Genomic DNA, 19539 nt, shown 5'->3' with positions numbered 1-19539 from the left:
TTGAAAACTATCTTTTCATGTAATTGAAAAAATTAAATATAAAAATAACATTAAAAAATCAGTGTTGATTGGTGAGCTCCCTTTGTATACACATTGGTCCCTTCAGAGACCTTCTACTTTATCTCTTTCCCTGTGCTTAAAATCTCTCCTCCTTATCAATCTAAGCTAGTTTGAGGTAGTATAGAAAAGTGATATGTGGTCTTTATTGGGAGTCACTATCTTCTCCATCTCTTCTTTATTCATACTGAAGTGGGATCTCAAACCTCCATATACTGTGTTAGCCTTAATCATAGATCAAGGTTTAGTAGCCACTAATTTTCTTTATATAAAAGTAGAATAAATGATAGCACTGAAAGAACAAAGGGAAAGCAGTAAAAGAACAAGGGGAAGATTTTATTCTACTGGATATATCAGCAGCCAATGCCAGTCACAACTATTTATAGAAAAGAATTGATGTTTTTTCTGCTTTATATTCCCTCTCATTGTGAGAAGAACAAAAACTTGGAGGAATTTCTCAGTGAATTAGAGTTTCTTCCTGAAAAAGGGAAGAAATGAATTGTCATTTGGGGAGGGGGGGAGACCAACAAGAGTGGGTATATATGTTGGCTTCAGGGAAGTAAAGGAATTTAGAAAAAAAAACCATGAGCTTCTGTACCACTACAACAAAAACTTCAATGATAGAAGTTGCATCAACAGTGACTTGTCAGTCTTATAGAAAAGGAAAACTGGGAAGTAGAGGGTCTGCCCATGTGGTACCAAGATGGAAGATGAACTTTATCTTGAATTCTAAACTCTTTCATTCTGTCTTCTTATCCTCTCTGTATCTTCATAAATCCTTCCCAGAAGTCTCAATTCCAAACTATCACTAACTGGTGAACTTGTGGAATAGTCTATATTTAAGCATCTTTCATATCCATAGCAACAGCTGCTTTCCATAATGAAACCACTTTTTAAACTTTGAAATGTCATAAAAGCTAGCAGTTATTATAGTGATAGAAATATGAACTGAGTATCCTTGAGGTACAGTGATTAGATGGCAAGTCTTGGAATTAGTAAAATATGGGTTCAAGTGCTATCTCTATTTCATTCCCTGGTGTCTTTTCTGTTCAGGTTATCTTTTCTGTGTTCTAGATATTTTTTTTGGTTAGATATTTCTTTAAGACTATAAATTATAGATGAGCTGTTATTATGCATCACTCTAGGGATTTTTTTATACTGGGATTAGCACATTAAAATTATATTGCCAAAACTACTAGTCTCGATTAAATAAAAAAATATTTTAAATGTGAGTTTAAATCATAGCAAACATAATAGTGCCATGATTTTATTCTTAATCCATTATATATATATACATATGTATATGTATATATATATATATATATATATATATATATATATATATATACACACACATATATATATACCTTCTATGTATACCTAGAACATGTCACCCGGGAGTTGGCCAAAATATATGGAATATAAGTATTTGAAGGAAGAAAGCTATAAATGAGGGAGAAAAGGCATTTTGATGGTTCATGTGTGAATCTTCTTTTTCTTTCTTGGGAAGCAACCTAGTGATAATTGATTACAGATAGTTACAGATAGTATCTCTAGGTACTAGAGTCAGGTTGTTGTATGCATAGTTAGTATGCAACTTAGGCCTAAACTTCACAGTTTAGAGGATCTGAGATATAAATTTGAAGAGTTTAACAACCACCTTATATAGTATTTAAGAAGCAGTTAGGTGGCTCATCTGATTGAATGATGGATACAGAGTAAAGAAAACCTGAGCTCAAATCTGGCCTTAGACATTTGCTAGCAGTGATCCTGTACAAGCCACTTCACCTCTGTCTGCCTGAATTAATGAATCTGTAAAATGAAGACAATAGCATCTGTATCTCAGGGTTATTGTGAGAATCAAAATAAAGTGGTATTTGTAAAGTGCTTAACACAGTACCTGAAACATTGTAGATACAATTAAAACTCATTAAAAAAGATAAACTGAAGCACATAGTATTTTAGTGTCTTTCCCAAGGTCAAAAGATAGTAAAAGTCAGAGGTGGAGTTTAAACCTTCGCCCTTTGGATCCAAATCCAATACACTTTCCATGTCATCCAAACCAATAAGCTGATCAACAATGGAGTGGAATGCCTCAGGATATATAATAACCAGAGGTCTTTGCACAAAGACTGAATGGCCACTTTTTATGGATGCCGTAAAGTTGGCATGTATGTATATACATTGTACATGTATAAATGCATCTCCTAACTCTCTTCCTATGATATCCATCATAATATGAACTCAGATTTCTATAGCACCATAAAATTTGCAAAATATTTTTCTCACCTCATGAGGTATAAACCTCACTTGATATTTAGGGAAACAGCCTGAACCTAGATATTCTGTTTATTAAACATTAATAAATATTAAATCCAGTGCTCTCTCTATCCTCAATCATCTCATATGATCCTCACAACAACCCATAGGATGGACAGGGCAAATTAGATAGGATATTATTATCAATGTACTATAAATGAATAAAGTCAGACTCAAAGGCAGTCAATCATATAGCCAATTATTGATAGAGACCTTCAAACCAAATCATCTCACTCTACTCTTCAGACTAGATGTGGGACAAGAACCAGAATCATACTCCTAGTCTTTGTACTTTTCCTTATAATGTGATGCTTCAAATCTGCTTCTAGCTGAGATCCACTTTGTATGTGGACATAGGCCAAGGGACACTGAACCACTCTTTGGCAAGTCAAAGTTAGATACAAGAACCCATAAAAAAATTTTGACATCCTGCCTCCCTGGTCATTCTGTTGCAAGTGGGTCTATGTTCCTGGGATGATGACTTGGATGGTGAATCAAACTTCTAAATGTGTTGACTATTGGATGACATTGTTATATTATCTAGGTCTTTGAGGAAAGGCAAATATTTGCCTGACATGGTTATTGTGAGGATCTAATGAGGCAGTATATGTAGAATGCTATTTTCTAGGAATGGTTAACCTTTTTCTGCAAATGAAGCAAATTGATAAACTCCTGTGTCTTGGAGAATTTTAACTACCTTCTCTGAGAGATGGCATTATATTCTGAAAAGAGATCTGGCCCTTGTTGTCATGAGATACCTTAATTAGAACCCTGATTCTGATCTATTAATAATGTTAATTATGGGTAAATAATATTCTCAGTTTCCTGAACTTGTCAGGTCAAGTATATGCAAGATGGATAAGGTCTTTTGGGAACTATGTCACCCCAAAACCTGTTCAGAACTTAGTAAGTTTCCCCCATGTATAGATATGTATACCTGTCTGCAATGTATTTGGTAAGAGGCTTGCCATGGACTTTTGTGAGAAATATAAGAGGTGGGAAGGTTTGATCAAAGGGCATAGAAGAGCCAGAGGGAAAATGAAAGGAGAGACAAGAAAAAGATGGACAGGGAGCCAGAGAGTTTGCCTTTAGCTGCATTGAACTCCTGCCATTATTAATTGGAGGCTTTCCACTTGATTGTGCTGGAAAAATGATAGCTACAGGAGTCCCCTCATGCTGTGTTGATAAGGTAGAAAGGGAACTAGGGATGAATGGACTCATGCCCTGCTAGAAGTGAACTGGGTAGGAAGAGCTGGTTTAAAGAGATGGGAGTTGAGTGGGTTTGGTTGTTTTTTGTTTTTTTTTATTTTTTATTTTGTTGGTGTTTGAATTTTCTTCCTTGTTATTCATTTTGCATTCTATTTTAAACAAATGTCCTTTTACTATGCATTACTATGAGGTAATGTGATTCATTCATACTGGTCAGGGGGAAGAGTCAGAAGAAAATGGAGACTTATGAGTTCAAGAGAGGTGCTTTTGGATATATAGGTCAAATAGATCTTTAGGTAACCTGCATGTGCCAAAGGAGGCATTACATGGAAAAGACAAATAATTTTTGCCTTACATGGTTATTGTGAGGATCTAATGAATCAGTGTGTCTACCGAAGTCTTTATACATCTTAGTTACCATTACTGTGTGGGACTTTTCTGTATGTATCTCCTAATATCTCTCTATTTCTCTCTCTCTCTGTCTTTCTCTGTGTTTCTGTGTCTCTGTGTCTCTGTGTCTCTCTCTCTCTGTTTGTAATTGTCTGGTTCTGTGTCTGCCTGGTGAAATTGGATCATAAATGACTTGTAACTCCTCCTGTGAATGACATACCCACTGTTTCTCACTCTTTCAGACAGATTTAGAACAGCAGCTGCTCAGTACTTTCTGGATGAATTCCACTGATGACTTTTTTATGTTCAAAGTCTATCCTGAAGACCCACAGGGTGGAAATGGCTTTCTGTAGAAACCAGGACTACCTGGGGTATATGGTAGTGTTTTCCATGACTGCACACATAGGATACAGCACAGCTTTCTGTAAACCCAACCAGCTTCCCTTGGGAGGATGGGGAACAGAATCAATTTCTTGTCTGGGGATGAGTTGTGTGGTTTGAATTGCAGTGGAGGGAGAAAAATGAGAAAAGGATATAGCTACTTTTGTGGGGAGATTAAAGATAGTTTAGAAATCTGAGTCATCAAGGGAATGGATGTCACCTGAAAAAATTTCCTAGTCATAAATGTCAGCCTCAAAGAACCCTAGGTAAGACTTGACTAATCTGATCAATGAATCCCCACTAATATACTAATGAGACAGGATTAATGTACTTTTAATGGAATATTCTGGAGACTGTGACTCAACTTTTGTTGTCTGAACCATTATTAACCTTCGTGGTGGGAATTTTAAGCTAGGTAGGAGGGTAATCTAGAACTGTATTGGGAGAACTAGGAGGAAAATATTTTATAATAGATAATTTTCTAACACAATATGCAAGGATGTCTACTATACAGTTATGTGGAAGCAATAATTGTAGAGGAAAAATCCTGGTATAGCTGGAGAGATGAGGGCTCCACAGGGAAACTGGAGACCTGGATGATCTTGTATGAACTATTTTAGAAGCTGACTCAGGCTTGAACCATTTTGAGGAAAATAAAGATTACCACAAGACAGATATGATGTTGCAAAAAGGCTGTGTCATTTAGTTTATAGGGAACTCTGTATAGATTTTCTAGATGCTAATCAAGAAATTGTTCAACTTGATCCCAGAGAGCAGAATTAATCCCAATGAATGAATTTAATAAAGATGAACATTTCTGCTTAAAATGAAGAAAAACTTCCTAACTATGAGAGCTGCTACCAACAATGGGTTGGGTACTGCAGATATTTGTATCCCCAGGATACAAAAAGGAGGTGTTGCAAGATGGTCTAAAGGAATTTCCTTTCTAAAGAAGGGAGATAGCACATATGGAGTGGTTCTTAAGGAAGGAGTTAAGGTCATGGAGCTATGGTCTGAGGGGATGATGATGAATTGATTCCATCCTTTCTAAAAGCAATGATAATTTATGATTTGATTATTGTTTCTAGAGCAAGAGTTGGAAAAAAAGGTTTGAAGAGGGGGCTAGGTCTGCAGTGGCAGAACAGATCCCATGAACCTGGGTAGAAGGTTGGGTGAATGGGAGGTGGAGCATAGACAGGAGTTGGGTGATTTTGCCCCCCCCCCCCATTTACTAATCAGTAGGAACAGTCCCAGGGTAAGAATTTTAAACTGAGGGATGCATCAACAACAGCGAATTCTCTGTGATGGAATGTTTTCAAGGAAGAGTTGGATATTGATAATGGGACTTATGTTTCAGGTCTGGACTAGAGATCTCTGAGGTTTCTTTCCCCTCTGTGATTCAAACACAAACTATACTTTCAATGATGTCTTTCTGAATAATACTATTTCTTATAAAAGTATCTTCCTTTCTCACCAAAGAATGATGGAAGATTACAATTCCAAGCCCCAGAAAGAGTCTGTTTTTAGACAATAGAGTTACTTTTAATTAGGTTATTTGAGTAGATTTTCTTCTTCAAAACATCTGTGGCATTAATAAGATGGCTTCTAGTCTTCTCTATGTACTTAAAGAAATGTGGAAACCTGTTCTAGGCCAGATGCACTGATGGGCTTTTCTTCAGGAGTTTGGAGAGAAGCAAAATAAAGCTGAATCTGTCAGAGACATGACAGGGAACAGGGGCCCAAGGGAGGAAAAAAATGAACCTGTTCTATGTATTTTGGAGCAATTTCTGTTCACTACTTGCATGTAATTAGTTTCTGGGCAAGTGACCAATGGTGAAACAAATGGGTCTGATTCAAATGTTGAATATACTAGCAGGAGGCAGGAGCACAAAAGCCTAGGCTGAGCCCCAACAACAGAACATTAAGCTATGTGAAAGCCAAATGGGTTGGATTTGAGGAAGGCCTGGCTCAAAAGTACCACAGTTAGGAACCTGGGTGCTGTGAACAGGGGATAATTGCCAGAATGCTCATTCTTACTGACAAATGGAAAAAGCAGTTGCCTTGTTTTGACTGCATTCCTCTACAGGGAGGAAAATGGTCTGGATCCTTTAGAATCCATATAGGTTGTATTCTTCTTTAGGGATTTGTGAGTATTTCCTCCTAAATGGAGGAATGAATCACATGCAATATGGACTGTGGAATGGGGCCAGCAACCATTCAGATAGATTTGTTACAGCTTTCTGTCCTACTTGACCTTTGGCAAGTAGAAACTGTCCAATGCCTCTCCCCTTCTCACCCCTTCCACCCACTATCCTCCAATCTGTTGCTGGAGATATTTTGGGGGGAGGTCTTTAATGATTAGGTAGCAGACCATGGCTCCACTGAGGATAAAGACTCTTGTATCAATTACTTTAAAACCCTATCCAGGGGATATTAAATGTATATTATAAGTAAGTTGCCTAGCTAAAATTTGGGATAAAGAAGACAAAATTTTCTCTATCCTTATGGACCCTTCTCTTCTTTTTTTTTAAAGGGAGGTAGAATATAACATGCATACACAAGTATATACAAGATAACATAAAGAGGGAGAAAGAACACATGCAATTGACTAAGAGAAATCAGGAAAAACTTTGTGAAGGAGGTGATGTCTGAATTGAGTCTTAAAGGAAACCAGAGATTCTGAGAGGTAGGGGAAGGAGTGTACTGGTAAATGTTTAACAATGGGCTCTCTGAAAAAAAAATGTACTCACAACATTATTTTAGATTTAATCTATATTACTAGCATTTTCAATTTCTTCTGTCAAGATACTAAATAAAATTCTGATTGCAACTTTGCCAAATTCTGAGATGCAAAAATTCACAGTGTAAATTAAATTATCAGTTGAGCTGATTAGAACTGGTTCTAGCCCACTACTAGGTGGAGGTGTGGAAGAAGTACATAATGGACTCAGGAGACAATCTATGTATTTACATTTACATCGCCAACCAACCCATGTGAAGGTCAATGGTTCTAGAGTAGACTTTGCTGGAGATCAGACTCCTAAATACTGTTTTCCAAATTATATTGAGTGTCTATAAAAGCATATACATTGGATAACTGGAACCTAGAAGGTGATCTTCTCATTCACCCTAAAGCCGAGAGGATTGCTAGCCATCCACTGCCTTATGGACTGTGGTGTGGTAAAGGACTAGAATAACATGGAATGAACTGGGCAAGATGTCTATTCCCATTTACAGAAACAAGTCATAAAATGTTGAGTTCAGGGTAGAGTTGGTAGAACAGTTTGACTAAATGCATTTGAAAAAGTAAACAGGAACTCAAATGTAGAGGACTTTCTATGTCAGGCTAAGGAGCTTGTATTGCATCCTAGAGACAACTGAAGATTTTCTAGAAGATGAGATTAGTTTTAGGAGGTTTATTTTAGTAGCTATCTGGTAAATGCTTTAGAAAGGGGAGAATTGAAACAGGGAGACCAGTTTGGAGGTTACCATAATAATGATGAAGCTTGAACTAAGGCAGCAGCTATTGAGTAGACAGGAAGGGGAAATAGAAATAAGAGATGCTATGGAAGTTGATTCAGTGAGTCTTGGAAACTTGCTGGAAGATGATTTAGAAGAGGGAAGAGTGAAGAATAATTCTGAAGTTGTCAACCTGCTGGAATAGTGATGATTTCATTGGAAAAAGGGAAGTTTGGAAGAAAGTTAGGTTTAGAGGAGGAAGAGGAGTTCAGTTCTGGACATGTTGAGTTTTAAGTGTCTGGGATATCCTTTAGCAATGTGGGAATGGAATACAAGGGACTGATTAGGAATACATACATACATATACTTATGTATAGGGTATCTCAAAAGTCTTAGTATACTTTTAGACTTTAACAAGCTTAAAATACATATTTTGTATTTTTTCTATTTATTCACTTTATATTTATGCTTTTTGACCAAACTTGAAAGGAGGGACTACACTAAGACTTTTTGGGATATAATATAAATGTATATAAATGTTCACTTATGTATGTTGCTTCTTTCAAGTTTGGTAATACAGCATACATGTATGTTTGTGTGTTTCTCTATAAACACCCATACACGAATTTATGTGTAAACAGACATATATATGAATATATGTATGCACACATACCAACAAGCAAAATTGTTTAGACATATTTCTCCCTCTCTGGGTTTTGCAAGGCACTGGGTAAGTGATTATCAAGTTTCTGAGACTGGATTTGACCTCAGGTCCTTCTGACTCCAGGGCCAGTGCTCTAGCTGCCCCCACATTTCTCTCTTAATATAGAGTTGGTAACTAAAACCCTGGGGGAAGGTGATGAAATCATCTAGAAAGAAAGTGTAGAAAGAGAAGCAGATACAGTTAGACTCTGGAGGAATATCCATGATTAGTAGATAAAAGATATGTTGATCCTGCTAACTAGTAGGAATAAAACCAGGAAAAAGGGTGATGTAATTCAAGGAAGAAAAGAAGATCCAGGAAGAATAGGTGAAAATTCCAAAAGTCACAGAGGAGTCAAATAAGATAAGATCTGAAAAAGTACATCAGATCTGGTAGTTAAGAGATTGCTGGTAAACCTCTGACACAATAGTTTCAGCCACATGGAAAAATTTTTGATTTGATCTTGTTGGTTTACTCTTTTCCACCAATACAAATTATAACCTCCTTTTGTCTTAGGAGATGAGCTTTGGCCCAAACAATGTGTCCTTTGGATTCCTGGCCTTCTAAGGTTTGTCTTTCATTTTCAAAGAAGACCATGACATTATGTGCCATGACAAGCACATGAATTGGGTTTGAGTGAGGGAGGCTGTGCTAAGTCACCAGCCTCACTTTCTCCTCCAGAGCCATCTGGGTCCAGTGGCCAAATATGTATCAGGATGACTAGAGTTGAGCCTGGATGTAAGGCAGTCAAGGTTAAGTGACTTCTCCAAGGTCACACAGCTAGTGGTAAGTGTCTAAGGTGGGATTTGAACTGACTCCAAGGCCAGATGGACGTAATAAACAGAGAGAAGTTTCTTTTTATATGACAAATGATTATTACAACCTACTAATGAGTGTTAAAATGAATCGAGTGCTGAACCCAGAGTCAGGAAGACTCATCTTCCTAAGTTCAAATCTGGTTTCAGACACTTACTAGCTATGTGACCCTGGTAAGTCATATAGCCCTGTTTGTCTCAGTTTCCCCATCTGTAAAAATAAACTGGAGAAAGAAATGACCAACCACTCTAGTTTCTTTACCAAGAAAATCTCAATTTGGGTTGTTAAGAATCATTCATGACTAAAAACGACTGAATAACAACCATAGCAGTGAGGGACCCTTCAGAAAGAGTAAACCTTCTCTTTACAAAACAGGCTCCTATGTCCTTCTAGTGAGGGACCCTACAAACAGAATCCAGCTTTTCCTTACAAATCAGGTTATTATGGTCTCTTAGGGAGGGGCTCTATAGACAGAGCAAAGCTTCTCTTTACACAGTAGATTATTAATGAAACCAGCCTCAAAACTGTTATAGATCAGCAGGATTTGACAGAAGTTCTCTACTGACTTGGGCTTCCAGAACCAGGTCTGGTTCCAGGCCAAGATGAGTCCTTGGATAAAGGCCCTGCTTCCCTTTTTAAATAAGACAGTAGGTTCTGAATTGGCTTGGTAAATTCACCCAAGTGAGTTTAATATAATTGGATATAGTTGTAGGCAAAGCTTTAAAAACATGGTTAAACAAAAGTCCAATTCAAAGGCTGATCAAGTGAAAAAATTATTCAGAAACATTAACTTGATATAGACCCAACCATGTGGGAAAGAGAAAGAAAAAGTCAAGAACTAACTTAGTTAAACAGTCTGGTCTATGTTACTGTTGATGGGACATTGGGACTAGGGGAGTGCTTGAAGAATGGTGAATTTATCTTACTAAGATCCTATCTATGCTTATATTGTGAGATATTAGACTAACATAATACACATATACACACATACATACACCCATATAAAACAACACACATGTATAGGAACCATAATATAAATATCCATACACATGAATGCACATATATATATATGTATTCATATCTACATATATATATATATTATAAAACCTGAAAATAGGGTTGTATTAATGAAAATTTCAGCAGAGGAAAACAATGATTGAGTCTAGATCCTACTATCATAACACAAAGTACGGAAACGGCAAATATATTTGTAGAAATTAAAAATATTTTTATTTGATGACTGACATAATATCTCTAATGAAGTCAGAGGAATTTGATTCAAAGAACTGATTATATTACATTACAGGGCGACATCTCACGATCTAACCTAGGCTGGAAATGCAAGGGCTATATGCCAGACCAAATCCACTACTAATGAACAGATCTGATTTGATTCACTTTGCATCTGATTTGGGCTACTATGCCCCTCCTGAGGCAACCTAGAGCCCTCTCTTCTCAAGGGTTCACCATGCTGGTGCCAGATGCAGTGTGGACAGTAGATTGGCTTAGCCACCACAACTTAGAGCTCTCAACAGGAATTCCACCAGCCTCAGCCTTCTCAGAAGCTGAGATCACAGGAGAAGTGATGACAGTTGGCAGACTTTCACACTTTAAAGTCTGTGATTTTTTGAATACCCAGCCTGTTGCACTGAGGCAGGTCGGTCCCTCTGATAACAGATGCAAGGCATTGCTAAGGCTTTCCTCTTTAAAATAAAGTCTTTCCTCTTTAAAATGAGGTGTCAAAGCTTGTGCTTGACTGGCTTGGTTTCTATGGGTCAGTGGTCACCTCCATGCCATGACCAATGGGGGACAAGTATTAGAGGTGACAACAGAAGAGTAAAGAGAACTTAAATTAAAACGTACTAATTATCTTTCTATTCCTGTTTGGCATATGGTAGTGCTCATTGATAAATCTACATAATCTTTGGAACAATCAGAATTCATCAGTTACTTTTTTGATTGTTACCTGTACATTTCTTTGCTATTGAGAACAGAACCTTAACCTTGGGGTTGCTGGAGGTACAGGAAAAAAAATTGCCTTTTGTAGGTAACTCACGCTTCTTGTGGACTGGGGCCTCCCTCTGTACTTGATCTTGGTTGTCAAGGAGATAGATAGTAGGGGGAGTGATAGACATGAACTTTCCTGCTGCTATTCACTTGGAAATCCATCTGGTACTCTAGTTTGTTGGGAAAGCTAGAGCCTGAGGGGAAACAGACAGAAATTCCCCCAGGCTGTGTTAAAGGACACACTTCCATGGCAGAAGGAAGGACAATTGAATACTGACCAAGGGGGAAAAATACTGACAATTGAGATGACTGACACGGCATTTTCTTTGCTATTACTTTTTTTTTAACTTAATAGAAATTATTTTCTCTCCCTCATACTTTTTTTCTGTTAAAAAAGGGAAAAAACAAAGCCCTCATGACAAATATGTATAAGAAAGCAAAACAAATTCCTGCATCGCAGGACTCGCTCCTGAGGCCACCCCCGACCTCCTTACCTTCAGGGCTATGAAACCACACTTCAGGGGGGTGGATGCACAGTTTGTGCTCCACCTTGATTTTGTTTTGCTTGCTACCATCCCTGTCTAAACCCCAAAGTGGAAGTATCATTTCCATTTATTCCACTGATGACATAAGTTAAAACAGGAAGAGTAACTTGTAGCTTCCTTAGAAGAAGGAGGGCAGTCTCTGGAGTTATAGATTTAAATTGCTCTTATTTCCCCTTGTCTCCTTAGAGTAAAGCAAATTGGATTCCTACCTCTCCAGGATGAAGTTACTGATCCACCTCAGGTAAAATGGCAGATAGAAGAGACTCAGACTCTTGCCAAACTTGTATAGGCTACCTTTGTTGCCTGTACAGAAGGGCTTTCCTTCTGGAAGTCTTTCCAGTTTGTTTCTTAGAACTATCTAGAAATGGGCAGAACATTGTAGATTTTCTAGCAGAGGCCAGAGGGTCACTTATCAGGGGTGTTGTAGAGGAGATTCCAGCTCAGGTGTTGGTTGATCTAGAAATAGAGAAGGTCCCTGATAATATTGTAGTAATATTGTAATATTGTAGTTTTGGATGCCTCAGAATTTTTTCTGTGGCAAATTCTGGGATCTTGGAAGCTATTTTTTACTAACCACACCTCTGTTCCTTTAAGATGTGCTGCTCAAGCACATTTTTGCTTCATAAAGTCTTTCCAGTTCCCTTCCTTCCTTCCTTCCCTCCCTCCTTCCTCCCTCTCTCCTCCCTCCCTCCCTCCCTCCTTCCTTCCCTCCCCTTCCCTCCTTCCTTTCTTCCTTCCTGTATCCTTCAATACTGTGATCTTGTACTGAAGTTAAATTTTTCGTTATCTCCCAACATCTTCAAGGACCAGGAAGATTAATCAAAGTCAAGTCCTTGGACTGCAAATCCAGTACTTTCTCCATCATAACTATCACACCATCAACTTTTATGTGGCCTAGGAAGAAGCTGTTGTCCTGGATGTCTCTCATATGTTTATTATTATTAATTACTTCTTTTGCATATTTCTTTTTTCCATCCCAATCTTCCCTGCTTTCCAATAGACTGTAAGCTCCTCAAAGGCTGGGATAGTATTTTGTTAATCTGCATTTTCCAATATTGAACACAACATATTCAAGAAGGAGGCATTTAATAAATATTTATGGTTGAACTGAAATGAAGGAAGGGCCCATGCAGGCTGAGCTTCCCAATGTCACACAGTGCTGGAGCAGATTGGATCCTACTATGAATACTGCAGGCTGTCTCTGAATTCTAAGGTTACTCCAGAGGTTAGATGAGTGATATCCTTACCAACAAAGAAAGCCTGGCATAGGACATGAGCCTGGAGTCTGGGGACCTTCTGTTCTTGCCTCAGTCTTAATACTGGCTATGTGACTTTGGGCAAATACTTACTATATGGTGCCTCATTTTACCTTTCTATAAAACAAGGCTAAGAACACCTGCACTACAAACTTTACAGGATTAATGTGAGGACAGAATGTAAATATACAAATATCAGAAACTAGATTAATTATCTGATTACTACAAGGATCTCCTTGGAAAGTTAGTCTCATTGTCAGTTGTTGTGATGTGGCTGACCACAGTCCTCTTTTCCATTATGAGTGTGAAGACTCTTGGCTATTTTATACCTCTCATAAGAGAAAATATCTTAGTTTTTTTGAAGACAAAGTTTTATGAATACCCTCTCATTAACTGCAACCTGAGGCAATTTTATTCTGAACCTCAATTTCTTTATCTGTAAAAAGGTGATCACCTATCTCATGGGGTTGTTCAAGCAGCTAGATAGCAAAGTAGATGCACTGGGCCTGAAGTGAGAAAGACTAGTCTTAGACACTTATTAACTGGTATGAATCTTGGCAAGTCACATAGAATCTTTACTGCTGCTGCTGCTACTGCAGCTAGATATATGGTGGATAGAGTCAAGAAGACCTGACTCAGCCACTTCCTAATTATGTGAATTTAGTTAAATCACTTTAATCTCTTTTCCCCTCATTTTCTTCAATTGTAAAATGGGGACCAAAACAACATGTTCTTCATACAGTTGTTGTGAGGATAGAATTGAGGTAATATATGTTAAGCATTTTTGCAAATGTTAAAACACTATATAATATTAGCTATTATAATAACATAATAGCATTATAATAACCCAGCTATTTTTATAATCTTCTTTCCCCTTCCCTGTAAATCTTCTTAGTGCTCCTAAGTCTCTAAAATGCTAAACTTCCATGCTAAACTTCACTGATAAGCCAGGTACTCATTATCTAGTTCCAATCACTGGGCTGAGAGAGTTTTAGCATTAGCACTTATTTTCCTCTCATTCTGAAGAAGCTGCAAGTATTCAGTCCTGCCTGCTGGAATGGATTCTTAAATTCTTGGAGTCCTGGACCATTTTACATAGAAAACAAAACCAATATTCTTGATTTTTTCCACAGGTTTTCCAGACTTCAAGTCATTACTGAGCTCAGGTGAAGAGGCTGGCAGAAACAATCCTTATCATCTAAAAGTGTCTACCTGAAATGTATTGTAAGTGTTGTAGCTGCATGAATTTTCCCAGAAATTAGCTATCTTGTCTAGACCAGACCAGTGAGATGTGAGACCTATCGCCCAGCTCCCTTTGATTTTTTTTCCTCCAAGAACCAATCAGAAGGTAAGTGATTCCAGGCATCATTATCACTAAAAGAGAGCCATAGAAGATAGCTAAAGTAGGCTGGTCTAGGGAATAGAATGTGGGTTTTGATTTTTTTGATGTCTGTGCCACATACCTACCTTTCATGGAATGTGATTGCTCTGTTGTGAGTATCCACACAGGCCCCCCCCCCCCCGCCATGATTAAAGATTTATTTCCTTTTGCCATGAAAGTTTTTCATCTCTAAGAGTTCTCTAATAGGTCAGTACCATCAAAGAGGAGGATCGTACCTCAACCTTTATTAGCCATTGATGCATTAGCAGGAATTAAATTTTTAGTATGCTTTACAAGAAGACAATTCAGTTAGGACCTTTGTACTTGTTCCTTCATGTCTGGAACTCTTCTTTCTCACCTCTGCTTCCTAGAATTCTTATTTTCCTTTCAAACTCAGTTGTATTATCTGCATGAAACCTTCCTAATCACCCCCTAGCTGCTGGTGCCTTCCCCACCATACTGCCTTGTATTCATTTTACATATACTCTTCATTTTTACATATATATCATAAATACTTATATACACACAAAAACACATATCTAACTCACATACATATATACATATATTTAATTTTTAATGTTAACTCTTCTATTAGACTGTAACCCCCCCTTTGTCTTTCTATGGCTATCACATAATAGGTACTTAAATGCTTTTTGATTGAAAAGGAGGTTTTTTTAAGAAATAGGATGTAGGATTTGGGGTTTGAGGGGTAAGGCCTGGGACTTGGAGAGCAAAATAAGTGAAAAGGGATAAAAAGGAAGCGTCATAGCATAGAATATTTGAACTAGAAGAGGCCATCCACAGGTAACAAAAGAGAGAGGGTGAGAATTTGAATTTGGGTCATTTGACTACAGATTCAACATGCTTTCCAATATGACATACTGCTTTTGTTTGACTCCCCATGACCTTGGGCAAGTCAATTTTTCTTTATGAACCTCATTTTTTTTTTCATTTATAAAATGAAGGGGTTACAATTTGTCTGTCTACTCCTTAGAGTAACCAGATGGCACCATAGTGCACAGAGCATTGAACCTAGAGACAAGAAGACTTGAGTTTAAATTCAGCCTCAGACCCTTGCTAGCTGTGTGACCCTGGGCAAGTCACTTATGCTCAGTCTGCCTCAGTTTCCTTCACTGTAAAATAGGGATAATAAAAGCACCTGCCTCCCAGGGTTGTTGTGAGGATCAAATGAGATAATAATTGAAAAGACCTTAGGAGAACGTCTGGCATACAGTGGATAGATCAATAAATGTCTATTCTCTTTCTCTTCCCCTTTAAAATCTAAATCTAAATCCTTTGATACATTGGCAGAGTTGGAACTAGGACTCTGGATTCTCAGGCTGGTATTCCTTCCATTACCCTATATCACACTACCCTTTTAAGTTATTAAAGAGCAAGACATAAGGGATTTATGTGTAACTTGATGTGAGGCAGTGATGGATGGAATCCCAGAAATCTCAGTTCAAATCCAGCCTTAGATGCTTACTTCCTATATGCCCCAGGCAAGTCACTTAACTCCAGTCTGCTTCAGTTTGTTTATCTCTAAAATGGGTGTGCTCCCTGGGTTGCTGTGAAGATCAAAGGAGATAATATCTATAAAGCATTTTATAAATCTTAAAGTATCATACAAATGCTAGTTTTTATAGATAAATATATATATATATGTGTGTGTTTATATCTATAAACACACAAACATATTTTTGGGTATTCATCCTTTAATTCTAGTTATAATGATCTAATCTTCTTTCCAGTTTTTTCAACTTACTCTACTTCACATGATTTTGGTTCCAAAGATCTTGTTTCTATATTACAATAGTCCATATACATTCTTTGTGCCTCTTATTTCATGGTTCTTTCTCTTCTCATCTCTTCCTGGTAGAGTCTCTAGCTTTTTTCAAACCATAACTCAGATATCCTTTCTTAGCCAAACATTCTCTCTATTCAAATTATTTCTAGTCATTTTATATATACTTTTTTTTTTTTAGGTTTTTGCAAGGCAAACGGGGTTAAGTGGCTTGCCCAAGGCCACACAGCTAGGTAATTATTAAGTGTCTGAGACCTGGATTTGAACCCAGGTACTCCTGACTCCAGGGCCAGTGCTTTATCCACTATGCCACCTAGCCACCCCTGTTTTATATATATACTTTTAGTTTATTCATTTACATATTTAATCTCCTCTCCCTACCTCCAGTAAAATATAAATCCCGTGAGGATAAGCACTATCTTTTTTCTCTTTTTATAATCAGAATCTAGAACAGCTCTCAGTGGAAGGAAATTAAAAATATTTGCTCAATGGAATTAAATTTACTACGGTTTGATAAAATTTTGGGCAGACTTTGCTAAGCTCCACTTAACCCCTCTTTTATTGGGATGCAGAGGAAGTGAGCTGTCCTTTTTGGTAGGTTCTGAAAGAACACTTCCCCCAATACCACCTGGGTCCTTTTACCTCTTCTTCTTAATACATACTGTTGTGCCTCCTCTGAGGACAGATGGATACTTACGCAAGACTCGAACTCCATGTTTTAGAGCTTGGACACGACTGGGTTCAATGGACATACTGAGCATGGTCTGTTGCCCTCCAATTGTGCAGACCTGGTTCTGCTGGGCTGCCTGGTGGAACATGATGGTAAGCTGGTCAGCAATGATGGTATTCAGGACTGAAATGACCACCATTGGGAACAGGAAGGAGATGAATGCATTGACCTATGGAAGGGAAAAACAAGTGGAATAATTATACTTTATTTCATCATCTTGTACAAAGTTCTTATTACTTTATACCATTGCTAGTGCTGAAGTTTCTCAGTGGTTTTCCTATCTCCGGCTTCTCTTCCCTCCAGAGACTGTCAGGGGTTTTGTTTTGTTTTGTTGTGTTTTTTGGTTTGTCATTTTTGAAGTGAGCCTCTAAGATGAGTCTGGACTTTTTATTTCACCAAATCAGGAAACTCCTGGTATGAAACTCTTCGCTGATGGTATAAGATCTTCAACTCACTTATAATGATAATCCTAGAGAGCTACTTGGTGTCATTGTGAAATTGTGAATTACCAGTGGTCACAGATAATAAGTTACAAGAATCAGGATCTGAACTCAGCTCCTCCTGACTCTAAAATCAATTCTCTGTCCCCTATGCTGCACATGCCAAGATGAATCATTCTAAAACATCTTGTATGCTCATAACTTGTTTGATTTTGTTGAAGTTATCTAACCTTTGTAGACTTCAATTTCCTTATCTGCAAAATGAAGGATTAGAAATAGATGGCCTTTGAAGTTCCTTCTAGCTCTTTAGCTATTATCCCATGATTCTTCCCTGTTGAAAAATCTTCAGTGACTCTTCCTTGTCTGTAGATTAAGATTCCCCAGTCTACCTTGTCTGTCATTATCTTTCCCCCTTCATGTCTCACACTGTCACAATATAAACTAAGCCATTCCAGTCATGTTGGTCTTGTTGTCCACGAATGAACTAATGCACTTTATATAGTCTTACTTCCACATCTTTATTCATGCCATTCTTCACTGTTCCTCTCTCTCTAAATGTTTTATGACTTTCAAAGTCCAGCTAATGTCCTGCTTCCTCTGTGGAGCCCTCAGTGATCATTGCATAGTATAGTAATCTTTCTGATTTCTTCACCATTTAATTTGATTCATGGCATCTGCCACCATGGGATTGTTAATTCATTTTTTTCCACTGTGTGGATGCCCTCTCAACTATTCAATTCAGTTGTAAACTCCTGCCCCTGGCACTAGCCAGGAGACACAGTGGGTTTAAATAATTCACTGAATGAATGAATATTGGAAAGAAAAAATATTACTATTCATGGATACCGAAGGAAGTATCATTAATAAAATTACGATTCTCTCTTAAACCTCCCACACAGCTGGCCCTCAACAAATATTAACAAAATTTCCCCCCAGGCAGGTGAATAATGGCTTCAAGTGGCTTTATAACTTTTCTTTGATTTTTTTAAAGATATTTTTCTTCCTAAAATATTTTGACATTTCTTATTTCCAAGTACATATGGCTTGCAATCTCATGATAGGGGAAAAATAAGTTGCTAAATTTTTATCTCTTCTGAATTGCTCTGAACATTTTCTTTGAATTTTAAATCTAAATGCTTCTTGTTATATTAGGAAAAGATATCTGAAAGCAAGGAGTCTATGGCTTGGGTTTTAGGTTTTTAAATTCATTTTGAGAGCATTTGTGCCTATATGATTTTTCCTGAATAGAAACCCAGAGTAGAGCTTATTTCTCTTTATTGTTACCCTTGACCCAACTTAATAGCATCACATTGGGTGGGTATGGGAGAAAACAATAGCTTCCCCCTCCTGACACTGGTTTCATTTGGGCTCAAATATTCACCTGTAAGGTTTACATCTGTAAGTATGAAGGATAAATGTGGAATTGTTCAGATTCCTCTCAATTCTTTCTAACTTGCCTGCCCAGAGGCTACACTGGGAAGGAACAAGATCTGTTGCTTCCATTTTAAATATTCTACTGGACTACAAGGCCAATATGAGTTGTCAGTGTGATGTGACTAACACTTGTAAAATAGAGTTAATATTCATACAGATCTCAACATTCCAAAATTATGGCCTGAATCTAGTAAGATGAGATTTAAAGGAAATAAATATGAAATCCTACAACTGGATTCAAAGTATCAAATACATGAGCACAGGAAGGTAAAGAACGATTAGACAATGGTTCATGTAAAAAACAAAAAGATCTGAAGGCTTATTGCAATACAAGTCAACAGTTCATCATGATGGCCAAAAAAAAAGACTAATAAAAGCATTATATTAAGAACCATGAGACTATAGTTTTATTGAAATACACTCTAGTCCAATGATCCTTATAGGGTCTTATCTGACTCTGGATGCCACATTTCAAGAAGGACAGTTATAAGCTAAAATATATCTAGAGGAAGTGACCAAGATTTTGAAGACACTTAAAATCATACTACATATTTGAAGAATGTGGGAATATTTAGTCTGGAGAATAAATGAAAAAATCATTTCTTAAG

General features: G+C 37.4%; 1 protein-coding gene across 1 annotated transcript in view; it reads right to left on the bottom strand.

Annotated features, from left to right (window-relative positions):
• NTSR1 (neurotensin receptor 1) overlaps positions 1 to 19539 on the bottom strand; it is a 133284-nt gene that overhangs the window by 18929 nt on the left and 94816 nt on the right. The window contains exon 2 of the mRNA XM_074210429.1: positions 17025 to 17226. Within this exon, the coding sequence (XP_074066530.1) occupies positions 17025 to 17226 (202 nt within the window). The remainder of the gene's footprint in view (positions 1 to 17024; positions 17227 to 19539) is intronic.

This window comes from Macrotis lagotis, chromosome 1 (assembly GCF_037893015.1).
Source record: "Macrotis lagotis isolate mMagLag1 chromosome 1, bilby.v1.9.chrom.fasta, whole genome shotgun sequence".
NCBI classification, from domain to species: domain Eukaryota; kingdom Metazoa; phylum Chordata; class Mammalia; order Peramelemorphia; family Peramelidae; genus Macrotis; species Macrotis lagotis.
The sequence above is the reverse complement of the archived record's forward strand: the minus strand, read 5'-3'. Positions and strand labels throughout refer to the sequence as shown.